Source organism: Triturus cristatus, chromosome 5_2 (assembly GCF_964204655.1).
Source record: "Triturus cristatus chromosome 5_2, aTriCri1.1, whole genome shotgun sequence".
Taxonomy (NCBI): Eukaryota; Metazoa; Chordata; class Amphibia; order Caudata; family Salamandridae; genus Triturus; species Triturus cristatus.
The window spans coordinates 134,450,151-134,473,548 of NC_140588.1; the positions used below are offsets into that span (position 1 = coordinate 134,450,151).

The following is a 23,398-nucleotide window of genomic DNA, read 5'->3' on the forward strand; positions in this document are numbered from 1 at the left end:
TCAGGAGCCAGATTGCCAGGTTCAGCTGTTGCGGATCTGGGTGCTGAATCTCACCATGGTTCTGCGTTAAGAGCGCAGGTTTGATCCGCAGCCTTTGATGCGGCACCACGGAAAGTTCTAGAAAGGTGGTGTACCATGGCTGGCGCGCCCATGTGGGAGCAACTAGGATGAGTGTCAGTGAGTGCTGTCGCAGTTTGCGTGCCACCAGCGGTATCAATGGCGCTGGGGGAAAAGCGTACGCAAATCTGCCGGACCAGTTCATCCATATCGCATTGCCCTGCGACTGTGGATGTGGGAACCTGGCGGCAAAGCTTTGGCATTTTGCGTTTTCGTGTGTGGCGAACAGGTCTATCTCTGGATGACCCCACTGTTGGAAGTACGGTTGGAGTACTGACGGATGTAGCTCCCACTCGTGCATCTGGTGGCTGTGTCTGCTGAGCAGATCCGCCATCTGGTTGTCCTTGCCGGGGAGGTGTTCCGCCATGAGGAATATGTTCCTCTGAATGGCCCACTTCCACATGCTCCGAGCCAGATGAGACAACTGTGGAGAGTGTGTTCCTCCCTGCTTCTGTATGTAGTACATGGCAGTCATGTTGTCCGTCCGGATCAACACGACTTTGTTGCACCTTGAATGCTTTCATTGCCAGGAAGATTGCCATCAGTTCTAGAAGGTTGATGTGCATCTTCTTTTGTTGTATTGTCCATAGTCCCTGCACTGTGTAATTGAGTACATGAGCTCCCCATCCCTGGAGAGACGCGTCCGCCGTCAGTATTATTTGTGGAACAGGCTCTTGGAACGGTCGGCCCTTGCAAAGGTTTTGTGGATTCCACCAATGCAGAGAGTTGTATGCCCGACCGCTCACCAACACTAGGTCTTTTAATTGCCCGTGAGCCCGATTCCATTGACGTGCTAAGCACTCCTGAAGCGGGCGCATATGTAGTCTCGCGTGTGGGACTATGAAAATGCAGGAGGCCATCATGCCTATCAACTGCATGAACACTCGCGCAGGAAGGGAGTGTTGAGGTTTGAACTTTGAAAGCAGCATCTGCATGCTGTTGATCCTCACTAAATTTGGCTGAGCTGTGGCTGCCAGAGTGTCTATGGTCGCACCTAGGTACTGTTGTACGTGTGCGGGTTGGAGATGTGATTTTGGGTAATTTAGTGAGAATCCCAGACTGTGAAGAAGGTGAATGGTGAGGGACATGTGGTTGGCACATTGCTGGGCTGACTTTGCCTGAACAAGCCAGTCGTCCAGGTAAGGGTAGACGTGAATGTGTTGTCTCCGTAGATGTGCAGCCACTGAAGCTAGGCACTTGGTGAAAACTCTGGGTGCTGTTGTCACACCGAAGGGGAGGACTTTGAATTGGTAGTGCTGCCCCTTCATAGTGAACCGGAGATATTTCCTGTGTGACGGGTGTATGGGGATGTGGAAGTACGCATCTTTGAGGTCTAGTGTGGCTAGGAAGTCTCCCTGTCTGAGCAGATCTTGGATCGGAACCGGGCACAGGCCATACATTTCAATTCGTCGTGATCCGGAGAGAGGCATTTGTTGCACACCGGGTGGACGTCGATATGTGGATATTTGGCGTGGCAAACAGGACACCGTTTGAATGGGGTCCTCGATTCCATCGTCGATGTAAGGTCGATGGTCGGATTAAACGGATCCGAACAAAGTTGGTAAGGTTGCTAAACTAGCAAGTAAGCTGTTGATACCGAGCGGGAACAGTACCGACGAAAACTAAAGGCCTTTTGGCCTGAAACTAAATTTTCCTAACTTGAGTCAAGACAAGCACATCCGAACCCAATGGCGGAAAAAAACAATCTGAGGATGGAGAGGATGCCCATGCGCACTGTGGTCCAGGGGAGGAGTCACCTATCTCGGGATACTTCGAAGACTCTTCCAGGACAACAACGTGCAAACATCCGGACCCAACACTAGGCGGCGATCTATGCACAGATATGAATTCAGCAGCCCACATGCCTCGAACAAAATGGAAGCTGTGTAGCACTGCATTCTGCACCAAAAAATAATAAGTACTTTATGTGAGAAAATACCACTAGAAACAGGTGAGAAATGCTCAAAAACATTTCAACTAGTACCATGTATTTCCAGGAGTAAACATCTGATTACCATCCAGAGTACAAACACACCAGAGAAAAAGAGGCATCGACAAATGCTATTCTTTTATTGCTGTAAAATGAACCACTGGCACTTTCAGGAGTCAGCCACAATACATCCAAACAACTGGCTTAATCTCTCGTGCCACTTTATCAAAATGTCAGCAATATACAGGCATTCCCCTCTAGAAAGGACATAATGAAACTTGCATAGAGTTACATTTCCATTCCGTATATTTAGTTTGTTTTACAGTATCTGCCATTTATTTAGATTTATTTTGCATTAGTCCTTCTGTGTTTAGACTATTATCAGCCTTTACTTTAATCACAAGTTTATTTTCACGCTTTAATGATGGCCTCTTCAGCGGATTGTGGAGTCTTAAGGTTTTTAACTTTGTTTTTCACATTTACTCTGGTGTCCATTATACCAACTACTGCAGGGTGAGGAAACAAATTAAGTGCTAAATGATTTACATAAATTTTCCCCTAGAATACAAAGAATGTAATTACATAAATCACCTTAGGCGGTAACAGAATATTCCTTTAAATATGGTCTACCTGGATTTATACACAGTTTAAGTTCAGCAGTGGACCTTTTTTGGTGCTTTTCTAAATTAGAACTTGTTCCACTGTGATTAGTGGTTACCCAAATAGAGATGTACGAGTAGGTTCTCTCAGTAGTGAGTGAAGAGATACCTTCCCGCAATATTGTGTTATTAGCTATAAGGGGGTCTGTCCCCAGTCTTTAAACGGACTATGAAAACTGAAGCAGCTGCAGAATTTGATGAATATTAATAAAAATAATCATGAGGTTATATTAAAGAGGTTTTCTACTTGGATACTCGGGTTATGCTTTAAATTTTATTTAGCAACTAGACATCTGGTTTGCAGGCACATACGTTAACTTCACAACCAATTTTAGTAATGGAGGAAATATTTACTGGTCCTTAAGTACTACATTTAACAAATGAATTAGAAACATCAATGCAATCCTTAACATTGCACCTACCATCTTCCGGGCTGGATGCCTCAGAACTGTCCTCAAATTTCTCACATGTTTTTGACTTCAAGGAGTGCGGCAAATTATCTGCAGGGGAAATAAACAAAAAAATCTCAAAGGGACTTACAAATTTACTTGTAATTGTCTTATAATTCTGGATAGGGGAAAGCATCTCAAAGTATGGACATACACCCTCAAAAAGTGAGGTTGCCAAGTCTATCAGAGGTTAGACACAGAGCAAAGGAAAGTGATTATGTATTAGCAACAAGTGCATGCCTCATAGTATGCAAGGACCTCCTGACAACAAGACAGCTTAGATCAAACAATTTATGTTTGTGGTGGATACCGCAATAGCACATTTCACAACTTAGAATTTTCACCACGTGCCAGGCTGAATTCAGAAACTTTTCTCCCGCAACTCCCCTGCACACGCTAGGCGGTTCTGTTATGGATCTATACCTCCCCAGAAATGATAAGACAGATGCATTTAAGAGTAACCCCTGTGCACTGACATACGTTTTACATTTCTTCCCCTTTCTGCACCCTCAGATGCAGAATGGGAACAGCTGTAGGTACCAACGTACATATTACTAATTTGGGTTCTTTTTGCAGATTAAAAACAGGCCATTCCACAGAAAAGGGAGGTGCAGTGCAGTGAGGAATCTGCGGTCAGAGATAGTGTCCAACAGAACGTTACTGGAAGTAAATAACTTCTTCAAATGGATACTCCAAACAGCAGAAGCCTCACATAAGAATAGATAACAAACGGGAAGGACTTGTGAAGTGGACTCAGAATAAAAGGTATTTTAGGACCGACCCGGCAAAATGTCCTTCTTGCTAGACCTGGCTGTTAATTGCATACGTTCATGAAGCACTATGCTTTAAGATTCACGTCGCAGGCTAGCAGCTGTCAAGGACAGGCGCTCTACGTCCCAACATAATGCTAGCAGCCTGAGCCCTTCCAATGGCTGCTTTCTGGCCAGTACATAGCAGATATTAATGCAGAGGACTATCCACACCGACCGAGTCCTTTTCTGACCAAATTGTTTTTTTTTTTTACACCTCAGAAACCCCCACAAAAAAATTATAGCTCACAAAGTGCTCTTCAGTATGATCAATAAAGTTTAAAGCCGATTACATTTTTCCTAGCCTTTTGAGAGAGTGAGTGCAAACAAATGCTGTTAGGGGGACAGCGTGCCCAGTGTGGAAGGGAGTCATGTTAGCCAAGAAGGTTGCTAGAGCCCTCAGCACCAGTTTGTCTGTGAATAGGGTGGTATAGGGAAGTTGCAACATTCACTCATGTAACCAACTGAAGTAACTGCAATGAGGAAGACAGTCAGGAGATGTAGAAAGCAGCTATGCATCATCTAGAAGGGTGCACACATGAGAAAGGTCACACTGTGGCATCACAAACTGTTGTTTCAGAGGAAACGGGTATCAAACCTTTTAAAAACCTCATCAGAACGGGTGATTTAATTGAGGACGACTGGTCCAGTAAACATAGAAAATCCACAAGGGCTGACTGTGAGAAAGTGCCATCTTTCTTGCATGGTATGCCCCCACGCTTTGCTGAATGTACTTTGAGTGTGCCCTGGACTCCTGCCAATCAGGTGCCCAGGGCCTATGTTCCTTCCCTAAAACAAACAAACCCAAATTGGCAAACCCTGGCCACATGTCAGCCCCTGATAAATGGTACCCTAGGTACCCAGGGCCTTGTGACCAGGGAAGGCCTCTAAGGGCTGCAGCACTCATTGTGCCACCCTTAGAGGCCCTGTACCCTAACACAAACACTGCCCTTGCAGGGTGAGTGTTTAGGGTGCAAGACAAAAACAAAGTCGACATGACACATCCCTGTGTGCCATGCCCATCACCTACAATGCCATGGCATACATCAGCCACCCCTCTAGCTGGGTGCCTTATGCCAATGGTGTGGGCACAGGAGCAGGAGCCCTGTGCCCCTACAGTGCCCAGGTCCATTCCTGAACACTGTAAGTGCAGTGCTGCAATTTAAGAGTACATGGTGCTGAGAGCTCGTCAAACACGAACTCCACAGCACCATAAAGGCAGCACTGAAGACTGAGAAGTTTGGTATCAAACTTCTCCGCACATTAAACCCACACTGATGCCCCCTTAAACCTAACCTACAATCCACGTCTGCTCTGAGGCTGCCTAGGCTGCCACACAGCAGACATGTTGGTGGACCCCTGGGTGGGAGAGCCCCTGCTCTCCTGGGCCTGCAACAATGCACATCCTGGGCGAGATGCTAAATATCCTCCCCAGGATGGGCAGGGAGAAGCTTCAAAGGCATGCTGCCTCTGTGAGCTTCCCCAGGCCACTGCAACCCCCCCACTCTGGCGGGAAGCTTTGGCCGGAAACCCCAAATAAGGACAGGGGATGTGCCAGCCTGCCAACACCACCCCTCAGGTGGGGGAGGCGAGGTGAAGCACATCTCCGGGCACTCGCCATCTTGAAGATGGGAAGCCCTACCCTATCAGGGCTAGGCTACTGTCCCCCTCCCACAGGAGAGAGGCAGGATAGGGGGTGTACCCACCCCAGGACAGGGACCCATTGGTCCCTGCCCTTCACCTACCTGTAACGCCCCTAAATCTAGTATTTAGGGGCACCCTGAACCTTCCTTCCCCAGATTCCAGACTACAAAGAAGAGCAAGAAGAAAGAAGACCTGCCCTGCAGCTGCTAAGAAGAGGAAGACACCAACTGCTTTAGCCCCAGCCCTACCGGCCTGTCGACCCTCGAACCTGCTCCTGCTCCAACCAGGCATCTCTTGTGGCCAGCAACCTCACCAACCCCGGAGGACCTGGCTACCTTTTGGCTCTAAGCCTCTGGGACTCCCATGAGTAGAGGCTCTACTCAAAACCTACCTCTAATCCCTGGCGGCAGCCCGGAACCGCGAACCCAGCACACTCTGCACCAGCCAAGCCTGGCGAGTGCCGGAGTGAACAAAGACCACGAGGACGACCACACGGCGACTGTGACCCCGAGTCTGGCACCCAAGGACCTTCCTCAACACTCCTGAAGAAGCCTGCAGCCCCTACCGCGATCAACAGAGGGTAAGATTTCCCAACACCAAAAGGCACCCCTGCACGCGACGCCCCGCGGCCCCCTGTGCCCAATCCAGGGGTACCTACCTATCCTCCAACTACCCAACTTACCTCTCTAAGTGGTGGTGGCACCTGAAGAATCCGCGTCCGAGCTTGCAGTCTTTTTCTAAACCGGAGATTTCCCCATTGAAATCAATTGGAGCACTCGAAGGCTCAAAAGCACCCTGCACCCTGCCGCCAGAGTGGCCCTGGCAGTGAAACCTCTACACCTACCTACTTCCCCACTTGCCCTGAGTAAGTGACCAGGAGCCCAGCTCCCACAGCCGCGTGACTTGCCAGTCAGCAGCCACCAACCAAGGCCCCCCTATCCCTCATAGGATAACATTGGGCCTAACTCTCTCTGCACCCGGCCGCCCTAGAGTCGCTGAGGGTGAACCAACTGTACCTACCTGACCCTGGGGACCCCTGAGTCTATGCCCAGAACCTCAACTCTGCCAGTCGAGTACTTACCCTTAAACCGCTAACTCTATTTTCCTCATAGGGTAACATTGACTGGCTTTTTCCTGAAATTTCTTCTAAGTGTGGACTTTTCAAATCTTAAAATGTTCACCAAAAATCAGCCGAGTAACGAAAACAAAATTACTCACCTGCTCTTAGATGAGCTCCCGGTGCTGGATCTTGGTGCCCAGCACTGACTCTGAAAAATACTTACAACTGTACTTACCCGTAATCCAATTTTCTTCCATAGGAAATCATGGACTGTTTTTCTGTGAAATTTCTTCTAAGTTTCAATTTCTGCAATCTTTAAATGTTCTTTAAAAATCGTATAATATCTGAAAACGTAATTACTTACCTGTTTTGGATAAAGGTCCCAGTACTGAGTCCAGGCACCCAGTACTGGATTACAAAAGTAACGAGAACATACTGTACCTGCAACTTGAATTTTCTTCCATAGGGAATCATTGACTATTTTCTTTGAAATATTTTCTGTCAACTTTTAAAATAGCTAAATATTGTTTAAAAATCATTACAGTAATTAATTCGACTTTCATCACTTGATTCGAAGTACAGACCCAGGACTGAATCTAGGATCCAGTCCTGGAATTCCAAAAGTAATCCTAAAAGTAATCTGTTGCAAATAACTTGAAATTTCCATTGAGCTCAATGCATTGTGATGTTTAAAAATAGAGTTGCCTATTGCAACCACTTGTAACTGTTTACAAAAGTCAATTGCATATTGCAAAAGTATTTATATAAAACATCTCATTCTGAGAAAGTATATTTTAAATCCAATTGTTGGTTCTAAAATAAAACAAGCATATATTTTTTTCATATATAAACCATTGGCCTAGAGTTCAGTTATTGAGTGTGTGAGACCATTTGCTGACTGAGTGTGTACAACAAATGCTTTACACTGTCCTCTGATACTGCCTGACTGCTCGACCAAGCTACCACTTTAGAGAGTAAGGTTATATCTAACTTTAGCCTCTGTCAAACCCTTGGGGACTGTTGACTCTGTACACCCTGTACCTATTAAGGAACAGAATATACAGAGCCACTTTCTCACACTGACAAATAACTAAGCCTGGGCGGAGTATGTGGTGTTCTGCGTAGCTCCGCAAGCGGCGGATTTTGTTTAGATAAATGCTGTTCGCTGTCATTCAGTGCCAGGTGCTTGTCCAAACTGTGCAGTCATCGCGAACGGCACCATGCACCGCGCAAGCAGGCGCTGCTTCTTTTCTGCCGATCGAGTAGATATTTACTCGAGCAGCAGCTTTCTCAACCCTAACCGATGGTTACTGGACCACTCGCAATAAGAAATCGGACTGCCTGCGTTGAGAAATCTCGTCAGGAGGTTGGTTTTCCACGCACGCCAACTTGATGTTGATGATCACGATTGAGGAAAAATCTCCCCGGGAGGTGGATTTTCCTCGCTCGCCAACTTGACGTTGATGAACGCGAGTGAGGAAAAGACCTCCGCTACGCGGAGTGGAGTTTTTCGGAACTCTGCGAGCTCCACGCATCTAAAGGCTGGTCGTCTGGGCCGATAGGGTCGTGCGGTTTGCCAGTATAGGAAATAGATGTATGGAGACTCTTCAAGTGACTAGTCGAGGAATAGAAGGTTGAGTGCATGAGCATAGTGATGGAGGTTTTGGTGGTAGAGTTGGCACATATATAGAGAGCTTGCCCTCCCTGTCCATGATTTTTCTGACCCAACTCCGAAAAAGCCTGGAAGGAGGGTTTTTCATTGAAATCAAACCTGATCTTGCAAAGTAGTTTTGCTGAACCTTTCCTAGAGCCAAGGTGAATAAAGAGACACCTTTGCCTAGAGTCGAGCTACTCTTGGTGTCGTGTAGAATTGGTGACCCAGATTCCTCAGATCTGGCTCTTGACTAAGCTTTCGATGTAGTCTGGATCTTTAGCACTGACCTGTGGCGCCTTCGACAAAGATTTCAGGTGTGAGCATGGTTGAAGTACTTGAATGAAGTAGATAAATGAAACCAGACAACTGCCTCCTATGCTAAAACATTTGGCAAAATTTAAATGTACAATGTGACCAAATCAAGATATAAAGTGAGGAAAACAACGTAATTCAAAAGAAAGATGATATGTAGCACCTTCTTGTGGTAGGCCTCCTTGCCTCCCCGAGTATTGCCATAGTACTTGCTGGTAGTTTGAGGTGTGCGAATTTTAGGTCCTCAGGAGCCATGCTGAGGCTCTCTGGCTCTGGGTGTAGCACCTTTCTGTGAGAAAGTGGCTCTGTATATACTGTTCCCAAATAGGTACAGGGTGTAGAGTCCACAGAGGTTTGGCAGAGGCTAAAGTTAGATATAACCTTACTCTCTAAAGTGGAAGCTTGGTCGAGCAGTAAGGTAGTATCAGAGGACAGTGTAAAGCATTTGTTGTACACACATTCAGCAAATGGTCTTACACTCAAGAATTGAACTCTAGGCCAATGGTTTATATATAAAAAAATATATATACTTGTTTTATTTTAGAACCAACAATAGGTATTAAAATATACTTTCTCAGAATGAGATGCTTTATATAAATACTTTAGCAATATGCAATTGACTTTTGTAGAAAGTTACAAGTGGTTGCAATAGGCAACAATTTTAAACACAATCATGCATCGAGTTCAATGGAAGTTTCAAGTTATTTGCAACAGACTTTTAGGATTACTTTTGGGATTCCAGGACTGGATCCTAGATTCAGTCCTGGGTCAGTACCTTAGAATCAAGTGATAAAAGTCGACTTAGTTATGGTTATGATTTTTAGACAATATTTTGCTATTTTAAAAGTTGACACTTAGAAAATATTTCATAGAAAACAGTCAATGATTCCCTATGGAAGAAAATTCAAGTTGCAGGTATAGTATGTTCTCGTTACTTTTGTAATCCAGTACTGGGTGCCTAGACTCAGTACTGGGACGTTTATCGAAAACAGGTAAGTAATTATGTTTTCACAATTTATATGATTTTTAAAGAATATTTAAAAGTTTGCAGAAATCGACACTTAGAAGAAATTTCACAGAAAAACAGTCAATGGTTTCCTATGGAAGAAAATTGGGGTACTGGTAAGTACGGTTGTGAATATTTTTCAGAATCCATGCTGGGTACCAAGATCCAGCACTGGGAGCTCACCTAATAGCAGGTGAATATTTGTTACTCGGCTGATTTTTGGTGAATATTTTAAGTTTTGAAAAGTCCACACTTAGAAGAAATTTCAGGAAAAACCAGCCAATGTTACCCTATGGAGAACATTGAGTTTTAAGGTAAGTACTCGACTGGCAGAATTAAGGTTCTGGGCATAGACTCAGGGGGCTCCCAGGGTCAGGTAGGTACAGTTGTTACACCCTCAGCGGCACAGGGGCAGCCGGGTGCAGAGAGAGTTAGGCCCAATGTTATCCTACAGGAGGCAGGGGGGCCTTGGTTGGTGGCTGCTGACTAGCAGGCCACGCGGCTGTGGGAGCAGGGCTCCTGGTAACTTGCTCAGGGCAATGGGGAAGTAGGTAGGAGTAGAGTTTTCACTGCCAGGGCCACTCGGGCGGCTGGGTACAGGGTGCTTTTGAGCCTTTGGGCGCTCAATTGGTTTCAATGGGAAAGCTCTGGTTTAGAAAAAGACTGCAAGCTCGGGCACGAAGATTCTTCAGGTGCCACCACCACTTCAAGAGGTAAGTTGGGTAGTTGGAGGATAGGTAGGTACCCCGGAGTTGGGCACAGGGGGCCGCGGGGCGCCAGGTGCAGGGGTGCCTTTTGGTGTCGGGAAATCTTACCCTCTGTTGATCACGGTTGGGGCCCCTGGTTCTGAGGCTGCAGGCGTCGAGGGCAGCCCTTGAGTGCAGGACTCGGGGTCACAGTCACCATAGGGTCGTCCTCGTGGTCTTTGTTCACTCCGGCACAGGCCCGGCTTGGTGGGTGCAGGGTGTGAAGGGTTCGCGGTTGTGGGCTGATGCCAGGGATTAGAAGCAGATTGAGTAGAGACTCTACTCATGGGAGTCCCAGGTGCTTAGAGCCAAAAGGTAGCCAGGTCCTCCGGGGTTTGTGAAGTTGCTGGCCACAAGAGATGCCGGGTTGGAGCAGGAGGAGGTTCGAGGGTCGACAGGCCGGTAGGGCTGGGGCCAAAGCAGTTGGTGTCTTCCTCTTGTTAGCAGCTGCACGGCAGGTCTTCTTGCTCTTCTTTGTATTTTGGAATCTGGGGAAGGAAGGTTCAGGGTGCCCCTAGATACTAGATTTAGGGGGGTTACAGGTAGGTGCAGGGAAAGGACCAATGGGTCCCTGCCCTGGGGTGGGGTGGGTACACTCCTATCCTGCCTCTCTCCTGTGGGAGGGGGGCAGTAGCCTAGTCCTGATTGGGCGGGGCTTCCCATCTTCAAGATGGCGCGAGCCCGGGGATGTGCTTCACCTCGCCTCCCCCACCTGAGGGGTGGGGTTGGCAGGCTGGCACATCCCCCGTCCTTATTTGGGGTTTCCGGCCAAGCTTCCCGCCAGAGTGGGGGGTTGCAGTGGCCTGGGGAAGCTCACAGAGGTGGCATGCCTTTGAAGCTTCCCCCTGCCCATCCTGGGGAGGAGACCTAGCACCTCGCCCAGGATGTGCATTGTTGCAGGCCCAGGAGAGATGGGGCTCTCCTACCCAGGGGTCCAGCAACATGTCTGCTGGGTGGCAGCCTAGGCAGCCTCTCAGACCAGAAGTGGATTGTAGGTTAGGTTTCAGGGGGCATCTCTAAGATGCCCTCTGGGGTGTTTGGTACATTAAATCACACACTGGCATCAGTGTGGGTTTAATGTGCTGAGAAGTTTGATACCAAACTTCTCAGTCTTCAGTGTTGCCATTATGGTGCTGTGGAGTTCGTGTTTGACCAGCTCTCAGCACCATGTAGGGCTCCTGCTCCCACACCACTGGCATAGGGCACCCAGCTAGAGGAGTGGCTGATGTATGCTAGGGCAGTGTAGGTGGTGGGCATGGCACACAGGGATGTGTGCCATGTTGACTCTTTGTTTTGCCTTGTACCCAGACACGCAGCCTGCAAGGGCAGTGTGTGTGTGTTAGGGTACAGGGCCTCTAAGGGTGGCACAATGAGTGCTGCAGCCCTTAGAGGCCTTCCCTGGTCACAGGGCCCTGGGTACCTAGGGGACCATTTACCAGGGGCTGACATGTGGCCAGGGATTGCCAATTTTAGGTTTTTAAGTAAGAAACATAGGCCCTGGGCACCTGATTGGCAGGAGTCCAGGGCACACTCAGTCAAAGTACATTCAGCAATTCAGCAAAAAGTGGGGGCATACCATGCAAGAAAGATGGCACTTTCTCACACTTTCCGTTCTGCATCGTTAGCAGGTCCCTTCTTGGGAACCTGTGTGCTGGTTCCTGTGCCATTTCCAGTATTTGTGAGAACCAGGACTGTCTGGCCCACTGAGGTGCTATCAGTATTAGGGTCATGTTGCTGATTCTGCATTTGTTGAGTACCCTGTGTATCAGTGGTATCGGGGGAAAAGCGTATGCAAAAGTCTTTGACCAACTTATCCATAGCACATTCCCTAGTGACCGATGGTCTGGTTGCGAAGTGTTGGCATTTTGCATTCTGGTGTGTTGCAAATAGGTCTATTTGCGGTGTTCCCCCCCTCTGGAATATCTTTTCTAATTCCTGCTGGTTGATCTCCCATTCGTGGGATGCGGACGTCTGCCTGCTGAGTAGGTCTGCTTCCACATTGTCCTTCCCTGGGAAGTGTATTGCTAGTAGGTCTATCCTTAGTGGAATGGCCCATGCCCATATTTCCTGTGCTAGCCATGACAGTGCTACCGATTGTGTTCCACCCTGCTTGATGTAGAACATGATAGTTGTGTTGTCTGGTTGGATCAACACCCTGTTTCCGTACAGCTGCTTCTGAAATGCTTTTAAGGCTAGGAACACAGTCTTTAGTTCCAGGTAGTTGATGTGTCTGACCGCTTCTTGCTGCAACCAGAAGACCCCTCACCTTGAGTTTGTTCATGTGTGCGCCCCACCCCAGCTGTGAGGCGTCCGCTGTGATGGTCACTGTTGGATTTGGTTCTATGAATGGTTTCCCCTGTGATATTTTTTTTGTTCCACCACGCCATTTCCTGATGCACTGCGTGTGCGACAACCACTAGATCTTCCCAACTCCCTGTTGCCTGTAACCATTGCTGGTGTATCCATTCCTGGAATGGTCTCACGTGTAGTTGAATGTTTGGGACCAGGTGGATGCATGACGCCATCATTCCCATTAGCTTGCTCACCGTCCTCACAGTCAGAACTTGGTCTCTTGCGGTAAGGACGTGTTTCCTTCAGTATTGCCAATGTTCTCTTCCTGCTGGGGAAGACTTTGGCCTGTATGGTGTTGATCTCGGCCCTCAAGAATATTTTTATCTGCTCCGGCTCGGTTGACTATTTTTCCCAATGAATTGAGAAACCCAGTTGGCTCAGTGTTTGTACGACCTGCTGGATGTAGTCTCTGCAGTCGCTGTATGAACTTGCCTTTACAAGCCAGTCGTCGAGGTAGGGATATACGTGTATTCCTTGCCTTTGTAGGTGCACCGCTACTGCTGCTAGGCATTTTGTAAACACCTTTGGTGCGGATTGGAGTACGAATGCCAGTACTGTGAACTGGTAGTGGGTTTGGATGATCACAAACCTTAGTAGACGTTTGTGCTTGTGGTTGATGGGGATGTGTAAGTAGGCGTCCTTTAAATCTATAGTTGCCATGTAATCTCCTTGTTGTATTTGTGGTATTACTTCCTGTAGGGAAGTCCTCTTGAATCTTTGAGTTCTTATGACTTTGTTCAAGAACCATCGATCTAGGATGGGTCTTAGTGTCTCGTCCACCTTTGGCACAAGGAAATAAGTTGAGTAAACCCCCTTGTTTCTTTGGTTGTGCGGTACTACCTCTATCGCCTCCTTGCAGAGCAGTTCCTTTGCTTCTAGCTGCAAGAGCGAAAGTTCCTTTGCTGAGTGAGCCCCGTTTCTTGGTTTTCTTGTTGGAGGTTGTTTTTCTAGCTCTATGCAGCATCCGTATTGTATGTTTAGTATCCATTTGTCTGTAGTGACCTTCCTCCACTCCTTGAGGATGTCCTTCATCCTGCCTCCTACTGGTGTTGCAAGTTCAAGGGACTGTTTTTTTGTGGAACGTCAGGATTCTGTTTTTCTCTATGTCTTGGCACCCACCCGGAGGTGTTGCTAGAGTTGGTGTTTGCTTCATGGTGAAGTCACTTAGAACAGGGCTGTTGGCCTCGTCTTCGTGCCTGTCCTCGTCAGTTTCTGCGCCCTTGAAAGGACTGGCCCCCGGGCTGGTATTGCCAGTTCTGCTGCTGCTGTCCCTGCTGCTGGCCTTGGTTGTTCCCTTGATAGCTTTGTTGGAACGTTTGGTGCGATGTGGTAGGCACATTGCCCCCCTACCACCTGGCCTTCTTGCGGGTGTACCCCTTCTCATCCCTCTGAACTGCAGCGCTCCCATGGACCTTGCTGTCTCAGTCCTTTTTGAGCTGTGTTAACTTGTCGTCAACTGGTGTGCCAAACAGTTGCTCTCCGTTAAAAGGTGTGTTCAGGATGTTGTTTTGTACCTCTCTCTTGAATCCTGAAATTCTAAGCCATGCGTGTCTTCTCTCGGTCACTCCCATCATTATTAGTCGGCTGGAAGTCTCCGCAGCATCCAACGCCGATTTTAAACATGTATTCGCCATGCTTTTGCCCTCTTCTACCAGGTGAGCCTTATACTTCTCCGTTCTTGGAGTCACTGCTTTGCATACTGCTGGTTCTTTAAAGGCATGCCTTCCTTGGTCCAGCACACTAGGGAGCATGGGCAGGAACTGGCTCCTAGTCTGTTGAGGCAGTAAGAGTTTCCAGGAGAAAACATGCCTTGGGCTTCTCCTCCTCTAATTTCACCCCATAGGTCTGTGCAGGCTTTTGGATGACCATATTGTAGATCTCTATGTCGTCTGGCGGCGAAGGCCTCGAAGGGTACGTGTCTACCCCTTCTTCTGGCGATTCAGCGTCAAGGTCATGCCACTCCAAGTCTTGAGCCTCCAAGGAAATAGAGTCCCGGTAGGTCTGCTGATCGTCGTCATCTGCAGCCTCGAAATAATACAGGTCTTCATCCTCCTGTTTCTCGGCCGGTTCAGGCATTTTAGGAGGTTCTGCGTCCTTGTCCTCTCTTTCGACTTTGAGCGCGGGCTTCGGCAGGATGGTGTATTGGCTCATCCTTTCGTCGAAGTCCCTTTTCCGCTGCAGGATGCTCACCATTTCGGCCTCGAGCCTCCTCTTCTTCCTTTCTATCTCGGCAGCCTGTTCGGCGTCGAGGGTTGGAGCGCTCTGCATCGAGGTCGCCCACGTAGAGGTAGTGGTTGGACCTTCTTTTCTCGGCACCGAGGTGTCCTTATAGAGGGCATCCTTCGACAACCTAGATTTTTCATGGGCTCTCGCCGTCTGGGAGTCCTTTTCGAAGGATCCGCTGGTCTGTTTGACCTCGTTTGCTGTTGCCTTCGCCGAGTGTTTCGGCGGCAATTCTCCCTTTGAGGACTTTGCTTCGCTCCTACGAGTGTCGCTCGGGGCTTTAGCTTCACCCTTTCAAGTGTCGCTCGAGTGTCAGATGGTCAACGACTCCCTTACCTCCTTCGACGTCTTCTGGACCTAGACGACCGTGCAGTCCTCTGGTCCTTCGGCGATGTTGTCCTCCTCCCCACTATAGAGGCCCAAGTCTCGGAGCGATGGAGGTGGCCCCTGCCCCGTGTGGTTCGCCCTTCTCTGCCTCTCTTACTCCGAGGGTCTTGGGTGTGAACGCTGAGCACGCGTTGCAGTCCTCATTGTTGTGGTTGAGCGGCAGGCAGAGGTTGCAGACTGGATGCTGGTCCTTCTGGGTGTATTTTGTGGTGGAAACTGGTGCAAAACTTGAAAGGTGTTTTGTCCATCCCAGTGCTTAGGGAGCCCCATGCGAGCGCATTCTACGTTGAACGTAGAGTTCTCAGTTAAAATCCATCTCCCTCGTCGACCCACTTACCGGACCTGTAGTCTGGTGTTGCTGAAAACTGATTTGTCGATTACTCTTTAAAAACTCTGGAACTCTTCGGTAACGATCCAGACCCAACGGTGGAAAAAAGAATCTGAAGATGGAGACCAAAGGTGGGAGCTTCTGGAGGAAGCACGTCGACGTCACGAAGGACACCAAATGGTGGTGTGTCGACACCCACCTGGGCCACTGGGAAACAAATAAAAAGAACAGACAGACTACGATTCCAGACCCAACCACTAGATGGCGGAATAATGCACAGCATAGTGAATCCAGAAAGATTCACGCTGCATAACTAGACGGCAGGAGTACCCACAGCATGTGCATCTAGAGCCACACATGCTATGAACAGGGCCATCACTGTAAAAATAGAAAAGTTTGAGGTATCCCAGCCGCAAGAAGCTGCCTAATGGAGTGACACCCCAATTGCGTAAAGACCAAAAGCAGCTGAACAGGAAGGGCTTTCATATGAGTACAAGACTACAAGCAAAAAATCTGGCACAGAGCACCACTTGAGCCCCAGGCATGCTTTGTGGTCATCAATGAGATAAATTCAGATGGCATCAAATCCACACCACCAGTGGCGCTGGGGTGGCCAGGTGCGGGGTGCTGAGGAGGGGAAAGGGAGCCTAAGACAATCCTATGGAGGTTGCCTGTTTTGGATTTAGGTTGCAGGCGCGGTTCAGGAAGTCTTCCGGGAGGAACCAACAGCTCAGAAGGTAAGTTGAAGGGCTTGGGAACGTAGATGCACCTCAGGTCCTCTTCTCCAGGGCAGCAGGATACAGGGGTGCCTTCTGAGGTCAGATTTCAGCTTTCCGGGACATTAACGATTGGGAGGGGCTCTCCCTGCAGAGGATGCAGGCGACGTCTGGGAGTCCTGGAGGGGTCAACCCACAGTGGACTCAGACTCTGGAGCGCTGTGGGACCGCGACGGGTGCAGAAGTGGTTCCAGGTGTTTAGTTTCTTTGTCCTCAGCAGGCTCAGAGCCTGACTTTGGGGTTACTTTTGAACAGAGCTGCTGTTCGCAAGAGATGCAGTATTAGTTGAAGGCAGTCAGACATCCCAGGGCTTTTGGAGGTCGCTGGCTGCAGGACAAGTCGACAATTTGCGCAGAATCTCCAGAAACTGCAGACAGGCCTGTAGGGCCGGGGCCAAGTCAGTTCTCTGTAGTCTACTCTGCTGTGCTACTTCTTCCGTCCACTGTAGGTTGCAGGAATCTGCCTACTGGGATCAGGGCTACCCCCTAAAAACTGTATTTAGGGTGCATTTTAGGGGTCTTGAGGTAGTAGTCAATGGGCTTCTCACCTTAGGGTGACTACACCCTTGGTGTGCTCACCCCACGTGGAGGAGTGGGTACAATCCCCAACCCGGACTGGAGAGTGCCTACCATCTGCAAGGTGGCGGGCACTGAAGAGTGGGTTTCACCTCGCCTCCCCCATCTGGGGGGGGGGGGGGGGGGGGGGTAGATTTGCAGAGGTGGGCACGCTGTCTGGGCTGTTTTACTTTTTACCGCCTGTCTTCCTGCCAAAAAGGGGTTGAGAAAGGAAGGGGTCCGGCTCCTGATGGCAGGAGAGGCTGGGGGTCATGTTGCAAAAGCGGCAAGGCCTTTGAGGCACCCTTTTCACAGATGGCTCTTCCTGACTTGGGAGAGGTGTGAACACCTCCGCCCAGGAAATACTTTGTTTCTGGGCCCAGGGAACGAAGGCTCACAGAAACGTTTTGTGGTGGCAGACTAGTGTTTGCCAGACTAGTGTTTGCCAGTTAAGGAACCCACCAGAGGCTGGTTGTTTTTATGGGGAGCATCTCTACAATGCCTTCTGAGGGCATGGTATAATAAATACTACACTGGCATCAGTGTGGGTTTATTATGCTGAGAAGTCTGCTACCAAACATCCCAGAATTCAGTAAAGCCACTATAGTGCTGTGGAGTTTGTAATGACAAATTGCCAGACCATTTACTCTTTATGGCTTTACTGAACTTACAATGCCCACGACTGGACTTAGACACTGTAGGGGTACAGTGCTCATGCAACTGTACCGTCACCTGTGGTATAGTACACCCAGCTAGAGGGGTGACTTACCTATTACGATAGGCAGTGGGCTGCTGGCATGAAACACAGCTATGTGTGCCTTGTCGACTGAAAACCAAAACACGCTGCCTGCAATGACAGTGTGTACAGGTTAAGATCCAGGACATCAAAGGGTGGCACAATGTGCTGCAGCCCTTAGAGGCCTTCCCTGGTCACAGAGCCATTGGTACCTATGGTACATTTTACAAGGAACTTACCTGTGGCCAGAGGGGTGCCAATTGTGGGTACAAATGTACAGTTTTGGGATATACAGGCCCTGGGAACCTGATTGGCAGGGACCCAGGGCACATCACGTCAAAGTGCATCGAAAGTCTGGCAAAAAAATGGGGTGGTTACTGCAACAGGGACTGTCAGTCTTATGCAGATGAGATTGAGTTAAAGATCTTTTACGTCAGCAGCCTGTGGACGAAGTGTTGCTGGTTCTGTTGGTCTTGGGACAAGAGTAGTGCTGGACGTTGTGGAGATAGAGCCAAAGGTGTAAACTCTCTGTGGTATGTGGGTAGTTCAATGTTGTAGCTTTAAGAGGTTTAGAATGTCCTAATATGTAGAATTTTAGTATATGATGATTCTCTTCTACCCTGTGTGAGGCAGTTGTACTGCTGACTTCTGGTGTGCAGCTGCTCTTTGCTGTGGGTTATAGTTTTTGTACTTGTGGACCAATAAACAACCTTCCTAACCAAAGACGACTCATAGAGTATCATTTTGCAACCATACCCCACTTCTGGTACCAAAATGAGGATCTGTCAGTACATTAAGATGTGGTAAATTCAAACGTTGAAGAGGAACCTGTGAAAGGCATTCTGCAGAAATGACCAGCCTTTGGCTTTTTGGAGCGACAGGCTTGCTTACGGGATCAATAACAACTCCTGATAAAAGTATGTAATGTGTCTCGACGTTAAATGCTCCAACATATAGACAGTGATAGAGACATTCTTTGAGCGGTTATATGGTACAATTTACGACAGTGCCGTGGACTGCTTTGATGACAAATGTTGGCGTTTAGGAGTCACAGACATCAGTCCAGTAAGTGCCAGAGTCATGGCTTGTTCAGCTGCCAGAGTAAACCTAGACAATGGTTTTGAGGTCAGTAGAGTAGATGACCACTTGTGGAACTAGTAGAGCTTAAGACGGTACCTTATATGTTTGAGTCACCATCAACCTTTTTGACCATGAGCAGGTTGGTCTTGACGTCCTCTGATGTTCCCCATGAATCATTGGAGCGTTTGAAAAGATGGCGACACCTTTTAAGCCTAGTTTCTCTGGATCGTCTATTATGAGGGTCCTTTACATGGGAGGAAGCTAGTGTAGTAGAGAGAAGCAGCCTCTTTCCTATGCGACTAACTTCCTCCAGCTTCCCATGCAGGCGAATTGACTCGGTCATTGAGGGCTGTGTCATTTTTTGACATGAAGGACATTCTTTTACAGATTGTGTATCAGGTTGACAGGCCGTGTGGGTCAGAAACCAATTTTATTTCTGTCGCATATATGTGATTGACACCAAAGGTTTCCAATTTACTACTTTTGGACCTTTCCTAAAAGCGAAGGTTTTAAACTATGCTGGTCACTGGACACTTTATGGCACTGTGCTCTCCAATGCTGAACTCCGCAAAACCCAAACTTAAAATCATGAAGTTTCTCCATTCTACCATCACATTTTCGTCTGGCACGGAATAATTCATCCTTACATAGAAACCTGGGGCAAAATTGAACATTAAACTTTAAGCTTCATTCACAGCCATCGCTGCAGCAGAGCCACACCCTCTTTTAGGAGATCAGAAATTAAATTCAATACCACATTCTGGCTCTAAATCAATCCAAGATTCCTAATGTGCAACACCTACGACACCCATGATATAGCATGTACTGATCTGTACAGACAAATACCCATGAATTTGAAATGTCAGCATCTATTTGTAGGTGTTCTAATGAACACTTCTGTGTCCCACTCATTTACAATAGTCATCCAAATAAATACTGTCTTTGCAGCTACGTACAATAGTTTTATCAGAAGAGCTACTTGCTCTTCTAATAAGTACAATGCAAGCAGACAATATAATTTGTCCAACTTAGAACATTACAAATTGCTGGAGTAATCTAACCAAATTGTATGGACTGCTTACCAGTCTGAAATATTTGAAATAGCTTTATACAAGGTTGTGCAAATTATGAATGTGAGCCACACCCTTTCAAGTCAAAATAATAAACATTCACAAGTACATAGACATTTACTTACGGTGAGGATAAAAAGAATCTATTGCGAGGGAGTGGAAGAAGCTGTGAACTTTATGATTTTGCAGAAAATCCTCAGATGCAGATGACAAAAGATGCCTAAAAAAAGAGAAACAGCAATATACACTGTCAGCAAACAACATCTTTAGTATTATTTATGTAGGTCACCACAAAACATAGGAGAGTCCAACCATCTCTACCAGGACCTGAATCAGCAGGTACAGCATGCACACTTGACACCATTATTAGGGAGACTACTGTAGGATTACTTTTGTATTTCAGACTTCTTCACACATTCTGATTTGGGGAGAGATTGGTAAATATAATGTTTTTCAAATTATTTTGTCATCTGAACTATAGGTACGGTCATTAACATTCAAAATTATCCCTCCATGATTCATATGGGTTGTGATGGGTAAAACTGCAAATATCTGGATTGTAAATGGATTACAATTTAAACTACTCATAACAAGTATGTGTCCCTCTGGGCAGTTCCTTTTTAAATAGAAATTGTACATTAACAATCTTCTACAAAGTGTTACAAATTTATACAAAGATTTCTCTAGTCAATGCAGAAAAAGATGCATCTTAGGAGCCACTCAGCAATGCATTTGAAAGAAAGGATCCACCGCTGGAACTGCAGTGCTATTCTGTACTAAACACATTCCATTACATATTTGAACACAAATGTACTGGATTGTGGAAACTTAATTTGCATCCATCTGGACCTCAGTCAATGACCCGATTGTGCATGGGAACCCCAGCATTCTGTACACTTATCTCTGGCTTTCATCTCATGAATGAATAAACTGGGATTAAATCATTTTTACCACATTGGCAGCTATGTGCAGGGAGTTCAGTGTCCTAAATAGAATTAATGTGTTCATTCTAGGAGCAAATAAAAACATGAATTGTTATCCCTTTGGGGTTCAGATTACCAAGGCAACATGAATTTTCAATGGTTAGCCAAAGAAAATTGGGAATTGCATTTTTCAGATAAGTTTACTAAACCCAATTAAAAATTGGACCAAGTTAGTGAGAATATTACCCTTCATTGTCACTGCAACTTCAGTCCAGCTCTCAATCCTCATACATTTCAATCTACATTTTTCATGAGGAATAGTATTCAACAGCCGCATATACTAGACACTTCCGGTCAAATTACTTCTAGATGCAAGGAATGTACATGAACATTTGCATTCGGCATAATGTAAACTGAATCATGTAATAGTGATTTCCCTCCGCTCCAGACATATGAAAAACATCTTTAAGGGTAACACTTAAGCTTGTATTGGTAATCAACGTGCGGGCTGTACGCCCAAGTTAAGGTGACAAAATGTTATTGCCTATGCCAAATGGTCATGCCTCATTGTAAAGGAAAGGAATGGCTTCAGAACAAACTAAATTGGTTTTATTTTTTTAAAATTGTTATTAACAATTGTGTATGTTATATTACGGTATATACACCGAAATACTTGTTCGTTTTATAAACAAATGAGACAGATTGGCATGGCCAAATCTTGTTGGAAAGATAGGAGGCAAGACAGGATGGGAGCTTGCACAGGCAGTGAGAAAAAGCAAAGCTGCAATGAAAGGCAAACATACGTTCTGGTCCTGTAAGGTTCAGTGCCCATAATAAAATTTGTAACTTATGTATGCCAATAAAATATTATTGCTTTGTAGCATGCCACCCTTAAATCATCTATTGAACATATAAAATAAACTAGCAGCTTTAAACCTTGCACCTTTTTGTGAAGATTAAAATGAATAAGCGTATCAAACACATTAAATGACAGCCATTTACAAGCTTCCTAAGTCAGGGCAAGCTTAAATGTCTAGAATAAAGAAACAAACAAAAAGCAAGAAACATTGTGAGGGTTTTACAGACCTAAAAGAAGCATTAAAATTGCGATGAGAACAGTCAACCTAAATCACAAATTATAAATCAAATATGGAAGCACATAAAGAGCATGTTCAATCAACAAATTGAAAGTTGCTCTAGCAGGCTGGGTGATTTAGGAGACTACTGGTCTGCCAAGGCAACCTTAAACATAGCGGCCAAATCTTGTCAAATAGATAAAACTACAGCATACAGTCTCCAACAGAATGCCCTAATAAGGAATATGCTACTTACCAGTATGCATCTGTTCTTGGCATGTAGAGCTGCAGAGCCACACACTAAGGATAAGATAGCCATCTGGTGTTGGGCTCGGATGATTGCAGGTTGTTGTTGTCTTCGAAAGAAGTCTTTGGTCACGAGATTGGTGACTCCTCCCCTGGACAACAGTGCGCATGGGCATCCACTCCATCCTCAGATTGTTTTTAGCCATGATGGGAAATGATGGAGTGTATAAGAAGTAAAGAGAAAGGATGTCCATGTGTAGTGTCTAATTAAGACAATGCTGGAACGGATACAGGTCCCGGGGAGGCGGGTGGGTGTGTGTGGCTCTGCAGCTCTACATGCCAAGAACAGATGCATACTGGTAAGTAGCATATTCCGTTCGAGGCATATGAGCTGCAGATCACACACTAAGGATAGACTATATAGCAGTATCTCCCCTAGCGGTGGTCACCTGTATCAGTTGCAGCAGTTTGGAATAGAGTTTTTAGGACAGCTTGGCCTACTGAAGCTTGTTTGGATTGCACATCAACACAGTAATGCTTAGTGAAGGTGTGTGTAGTAGACCATGTGGCTGCTTCGCAAATGTTTTCTAAGGGGATGTTCCCTAAGAATGCCATAGAAGCCCCTATTTTACGCGTGGAGTGCGCCCTAGGGGGGAACGGTAAGAGTACGTTTAGCTTTTTGGTAACATATCTGGATACATTTGACTATCCACCTGGCGATACCCGATTTGGAAATAGGAATGCCTTTGTGTGGTGGAGCGAAAGCAACAAACAGTTTCTTGGTTTTTCGAAAAGGTTTGGTTCTGTCGATGTAATAGAGCAAGGCTCTTTTAACATCCAAGGTATGAAGTGCCCTTTCAGCTACTGAGTCTGGATTAGGGAAGAAGACTGGCAGTTCGACTGACTAGTTTAGATGGAAAGGGGAAATGACTTTAGGGAGGAGTTTTGGATTCGTCCTAAGAACCACTTTGTTACGATGTAGTTGTAGGAAGGGTTCTTCGAGAGTTAAGGCTTGTATTTCACTTACTCTTCGTAGGGATGTTATTGCGATGAGGAAAGCCACTTTCCATGTTAGGAACTGCAGTTCGCATTTGTGCATTGGTTCAAATGGGGGACCCATGAGCCTTGTTAGAACAATATTAAGGTTCCACACAGGGGAAGGTGGTAACCTTGGAGAAATAATTCTTTTAAGACCCTCCATAAATGCTTTAATGGCTGGCACCTTAAAGAGGGACAGGTGTCGTCTATTTTGCAAATAGGC

The 23,398-nt window shown here is 46.7% G+C and overlaps 1 protein-coding gene across 2 annotated transcripts in view; it reads right to left on the bottom strand.

The window, feature by feature from the left end:
• ZCCHC2 (zinc finger CCHC-type containing 2) overlaps positions 1 to 23,398 on the bottom strand; it is a 233,224-nt gene that overhangs the window by 128,634 nt on the left and 81,192 nt on the right. For both annotated transcript variants that reach the window (XM_085606904.1, XM_085606903.1), the window contains exons 6-7: positions 20,018 to 20,112; positions 3,129 to 3,206 (exon numbers count right to left, since the gene is read on the bottom strand). In XM_085606904.1, coding sequence (XP_085463030.1) covers positions 3,129 to 3,206; positions 20,018 to 20,112 — 173 coding nt within the window. The remainder of the gene's footprint in view (positions 1 to 3,128; positions 3,207 to 20,017; positions 20,113 to 23,398) is intronic.